Here is a 10,349-nt window from a genome sequence, read left to right as displayed (position 1 = left end):
TATGCGACATTGAACCAATCTTCACTCATTCAATCAATAGATTTAAAAGGGAAAAAATAACATGAAAATATATGGAAAGTTGGATACGAACGATTGAAATTAATTTGGATCCAACTAATGTAGGTCCATGTGCATATGGAATTCACGTGACAATCCTGTTACAAATGAACAACACAAGCCCAACAACCACATGAAACAATTAGTCCTTCAGTTTTGGAACATGTCTATTTGTCTTGGGGAAAAAAACAAACGACCTCCAAGGAAACTGATATTTATGGCCGACACATGGAATGAGCTACTGCAAATTCCTTCTATTATTATTCACAATTTATATGAGAACAATAAATAATGAATTCATAAACATTTATTTTTATAAGATAATAAACAATTAAAATTATTAAATATTTTTATTTTTATTTTTATTTTAATTTAGAAAAAATTATATATTACCTGTTAAATGAAATATTTATTTTTTTAAAGAGCATTATAACGATTTGGACTGGTGGAGAACATGCAATGGGACACAAGGCTTGTCAATTTGTCTTCTGCTGTGTAGCGAAATAAATGTTGGTGTGTTGTCATTGTGTCGAGAAGTACGTACATTATCCGGGGGCGTAATTGCAAGATATTTTTTTTTTGGTGTTGAGAGGTTTGGTGGAGCCAAATGCTTTCATGGCCGTGAATTCATGTTTGGATGTCTGTGCTTGTCGTCCATGTGAACAACAGTGCAGTGATGTGAATACAACAAGTAGCCACAACCTGCAGGTTGTGATCTAGTTTAGTCCATGTGGATGGAACTCGGTGCCTTGTTATAAACCGAAGACTCATGAGGTTAAATCTTTAAATAAGGAAATAGATGAGTATTATATTTTATTGTATAACTTAAATTTAGATTTAAGATCTAATTAGTTTTTATATATACTTAGAATAAGTTATAAATTTATAAACAAGTGTAGAGTTAATCAACTTTTATAAGGGAAATAAATTAAAAAATTTTTAAAAACCATTAAAAGAAAAAATATATAATATTGTAAAAATCTTTGGAGGTCACATCCCCTCGTAATAACACAAGCATCCGCCAAGTTAAACGTAAGGGTGGCCCAATAACTTTAAAAAATTAAAGCGATTATCATATATTTTTTAAATAATTAATATAAATCATCAATTAAAATTTTTAATTTAAATAAATCGATTATAATATAAAATAAAGATAATATAATAATATAATATAAACTATAGATTAAAATAAAAAAAATTATAAATATTAGAATAATAATACTTAATTGTTGATTACTTATTACAAACTGTAAATAAGGCTTATAGTTTTATAAAAATAATAACATAATAGACTTTTTATTTATTTTTTGAAAGAAAATTGAATTTAAAAAGAAGAAGGAAGAAAGAGTTAATGAGAAAAGAAGAATTTCAAAGTAGATATTATACATTGAAAAAAAATAATTGATTTTATATAAAAGAAAAAAATAGTTGTTGAAATTTATTAAATATGTTAATTGAAAATAGGAGAAATAAGTAAAAAAAAAGTTATTGGAGATTATTAAATACATATAATTGTTAGTTGATTAGAAATAAGAGAAATAATTGAGAATTTATAGCATTTTAAACATTAAAAAATAAAAAAAATTAAAATTTACAAGTACATAGTTAAAAAAGTAAGAAAATATATAATTTTATTAATTATTAATTATTAATTATTTTTATATCATTTTAAATTTTTATATATTTTTAATATAATTAAATTATATTATAAAATTATAAAACTTTTCTAAATTTGGGGCCTCTCTAAATTGGGGGCCTAAAGCCCTTGCTTAGGTGACTTTACCCAAGGGCTGACCCTGGTTAGACGGATATATTTAGATTTTGAAAGTATGAGTAATTAACTTGAGTTCAAGTCTTATCAAGTGTGGATTTTATCTATTTTATGTTGGTTTGTTTAATTTGTTCATTAAGTTTTTATAAATGTAACAATTATGTTATATATATATATATATATATTGAGTAGTGTTTCATTGGATTAATGTAAATTCAAAATTGAATGTGGTAAAACTGAAGCACCAATATTACATTTTAGTATGGATATACATTCTTTTCTTGTTTCTATATTTTATATCATATGCTTTACAATGCATGTTGTGATTTGGGAATATTGAATGAAAAATAAAAAGAGAAAAGAAACTCTGTTATCTTCCTAAGAAATCATAAGGCCTAGTTTCAACCATACATATGTAACTAATATCAAATTATTCTTATATATCTAAACCTGAATCTTAATATTCTTTTTTTTTTTGGATGAATTGAATGTTAACATTCAAAGACGGAGTCAAGGGAAGGTATGTGGCGACAATCGTCATCTCTTAAGTTTTAATTTTTTTATTATTATCGATATAAAACTTTATATATAATATTATTATTCTTATAATTACTTTTTAATTATTTTTTATTTAAAATGTTAAATTCACCACTATTAAATAATTCTTGACCTTGTTCCATTCCTTTCAGTTAGTGTTGGGCTCTAAAGGATATGGGCTCAATTTGGCATATTGTGGCTTAAATATGACCAGGTGTTTTTTGGCCCCCCATCTTTTTGTTGGTTCTATGAGGCCCAAATCAATTCCCTTGTCTTTTATTGTGCGGCAATTTCTTTTATTTCATTTCATCATGTGGTTCTTTGACGTGTGAATGGAGTCGGGAGTTTTAACATTTGGTATTAATTAAAAGAAAGAAAGAAGGAATTTCACTTGTAGATTTCGATTAATTTCTTTTTTTCAAACGTCATGTAAATTCATTTATCTTTTGGTAATCTCTTTTAATCATATGTCAACTTTTCTCTTTCAATGATAAATCAAATTAATTTTCAATGGAATCAAGTAGCCAAGCATGTTTTGTGATTTATGAGATCTTCCATTGAGCCCAATACAAGGGCATAGCAAAGAAAATGACGGGTGGTGTCAAGTGGTGACCACCACTCCTCAATTTTAAATTTTCTTTGTTATTATAAATATAAAATTTAATATATATATATATATATATAATATAATTATTTTTATAATTACACTTTAATCAACCTCGTGCAACATCCTTAATTCACCATTGATCACCAAAACTCCAGCTAAGAGTTGTACACTTTCCTTGCTGTTTTCCTGCCTGCACAAAATTTTCAAACCTGCTCCCGAAACTCGTGGAAGCGTCATTTAGATATAGCTTAGATCAATTTGGCAATCCATTTATGGAAGAACTTGACTAAAAGAACAGAGATGTACACAGAATGGAATGAGTCAAATCTACAAGAAATGATAATTTTATACTATTTTAATATATAGTCAGCTTCTCAGCTCACCAACCCCTGCCAAATATTTCACCACCTTCACCAGCGCTGAAGAAATAACTTGTTTTTACAATTAAACTTGGTTGTTCCAACCTCCAATTTTACGTTCCAACCTCCAATTTTACATTCCCACTTCAAAGCCTCAGGTACCTTCCACACTGAAACACTAGCTCCAAACAATGGCAACTTGCTTCCAGCAGCAACCAAGCAATGTTGAAGATGACTCGGTTATTCTCTTCTCAACTTCCAGTTCACCTGAAGGATCCACCAGCCTTTCCTCTTCCTTCTATCACTCACCACTTTCAACTGACAATTCCAAGACTTCTCACAAACTAACAGTGAGAAACCTTTCCTACACAATTCACCTGAAAAGGTCAATTCCTGATACTTTTTTTCACCTGGGGCAAATGCCTAAGCCTGTTGAGATACTTAAATCGGTCAGCTTTGTTGCTAGAAGTTCCGAAATACTTGCCATTGTGGGTCCAAGTGGCACTGGGAAATCTAGTCTTCTCAGGATAATATCAGGAAGGGTAAATGATAAAGACTTTGATCCTTGTAGCATCTCTATCAACGATCATCGGATGACCAGTCCAGTTCAGTTGAGGAAGATATGTGGATTTGTGGCACAAGAGGATAATTTGCTTCCTCTACTTACTGTAAGAGAAACGCTGATGTTCAGCGCCAAGTTCAGGCTCAAAGAAATGACTTCAAAAGAGAAGGAAGAAAGGGTAGAGAGCTTGATGCAAGAGCTTGGCCTTTCACATGTTGCGGACAGTTTTGTTGGTGATCAAGAGAATAGAGGAATTTCTGGTGGAGAAAGAAAAAGGGTTTCGATTGGTGTTGATATGATTCACGACCCTCCAATTTTACTCCTGGATGAGCCAACTTCAGGCCTGGATAGTACTTCAGCTCTTCAAGTGATAGAGCTGCTTGCTTCGATGGCCAAAGCTAAGCGAAGAACTGTGCTGCTTTCGATCCATCAACCAAGCTACAGAATTCTTAGATATATTTCTAACTTTTTAGTCCTTTCTCATGGCTCTGTTGTCCACAATGGTAGTCTCGGATTGCTTGAGGAAACCATACAGAAATTGGGATTTCAAATTCCAACTCAGTTGAATGCATTAGAATTTGCAATGGAAATTATGCCTGCACTGGAAGCATCAAGCTTCAAATTTTCTGTTGCTGAAGACGGAGACTCATATTCCTACCCGGTATGGTCAGACGAAGAATGCATCAGAATTCAACAACACAATGAGGACAAACAGATGGGAAATTTTTGGTTTTCAAGTCTGCTTGAAATTATGTTTCTCTGCTCAAGATTTTGGAAAATTATTTATAGAACAAAGCAGCTTTTCTTGGCAAGAACAATGCAAGCCGTTGTTGGTGGGTTTGGATTGGCAAGCGTCTATGTGAAGGTAAGGAAAGACGAAGAAGGGGTCGCTGAGAGATTAGGTCTATTTGCATTTAGTCTAAGTTTCCTCCTTTCTTCCACAGTTGAAGCACTTCCAATATACCTCGAAGAACGGCGAGTTCTGATGAAGGAAGCCTCAAGGGGAGCCTATAAAATTTCCTCATACATGATTGCCAACACCATAGTCTTCATGCCCTTCTTATTCGCGGTAGCTATCCTTTTTGCCGGTCCTGTCTACTGGATTGTGGGGCTTAATCCTTCCATTGCAGCTTTCACATTTTTCACTTTTGTGGTTTGGCTCATAATCCTGATGGCAAGTTCCCTGGTACTCTTCCTCAGTGCAGTCTCTCCTGATTTCATATCAGGGAATTCCCTCATTTGCACGGTTCTTGGAGCCTTCTTCCTATTCTCTGGCTACTTCATTCCAAAAGACAACATTCCAAAGTATTGGCTCTTTATGTACTATGTTTCCCTTTACAGGTATCCATTGGATACCCTGCTTACAAATGAGTATTGGAGTGTGAGAGGTGAGTGTTTCTCATGGCATCCTCCGGATTATTCCCATTGTTTGCTTACAGGGAATGATGTCCTCGAGAGTAGAGGGCTCGATAAGGATACAAGATGGATGAATGTTGGGATCATGTTTGGTTTCTTTTTGTTCTATCGTGTGCTTTGTTGGATCATTCTTGCTAGAAAGGCTTCAAGAACAACTATATAGTTATACCCCTAGAACCTTATAGGATTTATATCAATACAGTTTTAGTTCTTAGATAAATTTGATCTTTCATATTTTGTAAAATAAGATGGTTAGATTTTCTTATATTTATTCATTTTTTATTTTCTTTCTAATAATTTCCCACAAAAAAAATCACTATTGTTCTCTCAATTCTAATTCCTATGTACACATATTATAGCATAGACTAGTATATACATATATTGATTAACATTGACATACATAAACATATTGTAGAAAGAAAAAATTTTGGTCAAAATACCTGAGAAGTCCCTGTACTATGGTATTTTCTTCAATTTAGTCCCTCTATTTAAAATCGTAATACTTTAGTCTCTTAATTTTGAAAATTATTTCAATTTAATCCCACTAACGTTTTCTTTTCAAATTGACGGTGCTGACATCATCGCTAACGTGGCACTAGATGCTGACGTGGCTTATAAAGGGGGTTTTGAGTGCTAAAGTGGCAGTAAGGTGACGTAACACTGTCACATCACACTTCAAGGTTGGGTTGATGATGTGGCAATGCCACATCACCCTATGGATATGCATTGCCACGTGGTACATCAAAATGTTGTTAAGATTTGAACCCAGGAACTCGAACAAATAAACCAATATTTTTAACATCACACCTAAACTCTTATATTTAACAATATCTTGCTTGAATTTCTTTTCTTCTTTCTTTTTTCTTTCTTTCTATAAAACTACGTCATTTTGGAACCTTCTTCTTTTTCTTATTTTTTTCTTTTTTTCTATAAAACTACGTTGTTTGAGAAAAAGGTTCCAAAGGATTTTATGGTTATGGTTTTTGAAAGTATAAAAAGGCTCCAAAATGATGTAGTTTTATAAAAATAAAAAATAAAAATAAGAAAAAAAAAGAAAGAAGAAGAAAAAAAATTCAAGCAGGAAATTATCAAAAGTAAGAGTTTAAGTTTGATGGTAAAGACATTGTTTTATTTGTTATAGGTCTTGAGTTCAAATCTTAACATGTGCTTTTTTTGAAAAATAAATTACCACATGTCAGCATCTAAGCATGCCACGTGACAACCTCTTGACATACCATGTGGCAATCCATATCCATATGGTGATGTGGCATTACCACGTCATCATGATGGTGGCATTACCACGTCATCATGATGGTGGCGTGGCATTGACACATCATCAACCTAACTTTGAAAGTGTGATGTATTAGTGCCACGTCAGCACCCAAAACCCCCTCTATATGCCACGTTAGCATTTGATACCACGTCAGCACCGTAACGGTCAATTGGGACAAAAAACATTAAAGGGACTAAATTGAAACAATTTCTAAAATTAAGGGACTAAAATGTTATGATTTTAAGTAGAGGGACTAAATTAATGAACATCCTCTAGTACAGGACTTTTCAGGTATTTTGAACAAAAAATTTTATCCAATTACAAGATGCCACATTTTTTTTGAAATTAATAAATTAAAAAATTTTTCAAAGATAAATCATGTATCACCATGTGAATTTGATGATACTATTTAAGCTAATCATAAAATTTATCAATAGATCCCAGCTCTAGTAGGTGGAGAATCAAAACCAATAAATTCCTTATTCAAAGAAAAATCTTTATTAGCCATAAATTTGCCAAGGCATTGCCTTTTGGAAGACATGACGAATACCAACTTCCCATTAATGATGAACGAGACTTTGAATAGCTTGAATCAAATCCAAGATAGAACATGGGTGAACAAGAGGGGAAAAAATGACTTGCACAACAAGCTTGCTATCAATTTGAAGATCAATCTTGTGATTGCCTAAGTCCCATGTGAGACATAATCCCTGCTACACCCTAAAGCTCTGTATGGTATGCCATGCATTTCCCAAGATGAAATGCAAAGCCTCCTTACCACTCACTTGTAGAGTTTTGAAGAACACCACATGTTGTTGCAAGTTTGATAGATAAACAATAGGCACCATTTGAATTCGAAAAAAATCCACTTTGAATGAGGAGTAGACCAACCAATGAGAACTTTTTCTCTTCAATTTGGAAAGATACCCACACACTCAAGGTCAAGGTTTTTTGAACAAGAATCATGCATAGCAGAAGATAAACTATGAATCAAAAATCATCCATAAATCATCTGTTTTATCTCTATTTAAATTAAAATAATTTAAAAATAAAATCAAAGAGATTAAATACTTTTGGAATTCTCTCATCTAGTATTATAAATATGAAACTCCTTTAGAAGATTATGAAAAATAAAGAAAGTCCAAGAAAGAAGATCAAAAGAACAAGATCTCCCTCTTAAAGTTTCAAAGTTTCAACCTAGATGAAGAAAAGATTTTGAAGACTTAAAACTTCTCCAAAGATTCAAGTCTCAAGCTTTGAAGAAGTGAAGAAAATTTGAAAAACATTGATATTAGGTTTCAAGATTTTTTTCAAGAAATTTCTCCCTTAGGAAAGACATCAATTTCATTTGTTCAAGACTATCAAGGGAGTTCTTGTGATAGAGAGAAAAAACATTGCAAACAAGTAAAAAGATGTACTAAAGGTAATGAAGAGGAAAATTGGAGCAGTTCCTAAAGTACTGAGTGTCGTGGTAAGCGGAAGAGAATAAAAAGAGAATAGGTAGAGTATGTAGAAGAGAATTAGAGAGAAATTTTGGAAAAGTGAAGATCTCCCCAATGAATTGTGAAAGCTCTACATATAGTGCCAAAAGTGACAGTTACTCAAGAATAGACTTTAATACATGTAATGAATGACAATATTATGAAAAGTTTTAATGTGAGTAACCGTTACCATAGCTCATTATGTGGATAGTAAAATGGTGATTTTATTACATATAATGAGTAACAGTTAAAAACTCATTATATAATCGTTGAAGTAATTAGGTGTAATAAGACTTGTTCTCGAGCAGAAGGTAATAGAGAAGAGGTATACATGAAAAGCTATACAAAAATAAGTTAAGAGAAAATGGTGTACGTGAATAGGTACAAGAAAAGAGGGTGTACGTGAACAAGTACATGAGAACAAGGTAAGAGGGAAACATATTTATACTTCAAGAAAAAGGTTAATAAGACCTCTTAACTACCTCCATATTCGAACCACCAAGCCAAACTCTTTGGAACATCCTAAGATGAAAGTAACCCATGAACCCTGTCACTTATTCCAAGTAACTTTCATTGTTATCTGTGTGAAGTGATTATTTTATACAAACTAGTTCTTCTACTTATATTAGTCGTGCCGTATGGATTAGTGCTCTATTTATTTTAGCTGTTCTACATGAAGTAGTGTTTCACTTGTAAAGGTTGTTCTTATTATTCTTTGTACAACATTATGCTGTAAAATAATTCTTTAGAGAATAGGTAGTAACCAAAATTAACTATCTATATTTTGCCCCTTGCATAAGATTTTTTGTTTAAAAAACAATTCTTATGCATTAATTTAAGGAAAATTTTTATTTTATACAGTAACACATTGTATTGTAACACCTTGTGTTGTAATGCCTTGGGCAATACAACCTTAGACAGTAACACCTTAAACAGTAATGCTTTAGATAGTAACATCTTAAGTAATAATGCCTTAGGTAGTAACATGTTACTGTTTTGTGTAACTTGTGATGCTAATATCTTGTGTAATATTTGATTGATTATGTAATAATATATTTTTCATATAAAATAAGATTTTCAAGATAAGAATTGTAAAAAGAAAGTTAATCTTTTTCATAAAAACTTTGATTTTATGTGCCTATAAATACGAAGTTGCTATCAACAATTTTATTCATTTAGATTCAAAGTAAAGCAAAATTCAAAGCAAAACTAAATTTGGAGCAAAGTTCTTCTTTCTTTTTTTGTGAATTCTTTTGGGTAAGTAAGCTTTTCTACCTCTTCTTCTTGTAATTTTTTGTTTGTATTTTTCTTGCTTATTGCCCTTTGCATGAATTTTTTTTTTTGGTAAATATGAAGCAAAACTAATTCATGCATGAGATAATTTTTCTGATTGAAAGTAAATTTGTTTTGATTTTTTAAAAAAAACGAAGAATACAATAGGTTTTTTATTGATTTTTTTCTTGAAAAATTCCATGCCTGTAGGATTTTGCCACACTATATTGATTTATGCACGTGGCACCTTGCTTTGAGGCTTGTGGCACTTGCTGCTTCGAGCCATACTGATTGCTGCAACACAGCACAAAGGTGTCGCGTGCTGTTTACTACATGGCTTGTGACACAAGTGTTGCGAGTAGTTTGACTTCTTGTGCCATGAGCAATTTGATTGTTTGCTCACGGAACTTGTTCCACGAACAATTTATTTTGTAATTAATTAAATGTTTTTCAACTTTTTTTTGTTTAGACTAATACAATAAATAAATTATTGCATATGTATACTTATCTCTTTTTCCATTGTTATGTTTGTAGGCTTTCCTTTCCATCTTCCTTTATGCCTAAGATGTGTTTAATTTTAAAAATCCATTATGGTAAACCTGGGAAGGTTGCAACAAGGAAAAAGACCACTACACATAAAAGAAAGAATATTACTTCCGAAGTTGTTCCTCCTAAAAAGATTAAGGTAGGAAAGAGAAGTGAAGTTCTTTTTCTTCTTTAAAACTATAAAGATAAAATTATTAAAGAAAAAAGAGACGATTGTTTTTGAGAAGAAGTTCGTGCCAGATAGATTGACGAACTTCCTTTTGAATTTGCTAGATATGATTGAGATTATCTATGCTAAAAAGCACCTTCTCATAAAAGAATTAGTACCTCAGGACAATTGATAACTCTATGATATAAAGTTATTTGAGCTTAATTTTGATAGCAATTTAGCTTAGTTCTTGTAGTAATGCATAAAAATTAGTATATATTATTTAACTATTTTAAATTAGTTATTTTAGGTGAGTCAAT

General features: G+C 31.7%; 1 protein-coding gene across 1 annotated transcript; it reads left to right on the top strand.

Annotated features, from left to right (window-relative positions):
- LOC18589985 (ABC transporter G family member 23) lies at positions 3,470-5,544 on the top strand. Its single transcript, XM_007015221.2, has one exon. It carries the CDS (start codon positions 3,523-3,525, stop codon positions 5,470-5,472), a length of 1,950 nt encoding a protein of 649 aa, XP_007015283.2. The 5' UTR covers positions 3,470-3,522; the 3' UTR covers positions 5,473-5,544.

Source organism: Theobroma cacao, chromosome 9, assembly GCF_000208745.1.
Source record: "Theobroma cacao cultivar B97-61/B2 chromosome 9, Criollo_cocoa_genome_V2, whole genome shotgun sequence".
Lineage (NCBI taxonomy): Eukaryota > Viridiplantae > Streptophyta > Magnoliopsida > Malvales > Malvaceae > Theobroma > Theobroma cacao.
The sequence above is the reverse complement of the archived record's forward strand: the minus strand, read 5'-3'. Positions and strand labels throughout refer to the sequence as shown.

Excerpts from the sequence above, each read along its gene's own strand:
- LOC18589985 (XM_007015221.2), top strand. The coding sequence starts at position 3,523 with ATGGCAACTTGCTTCCAGCAGCAACCAAGCAATGTTGAAGATGACTCG.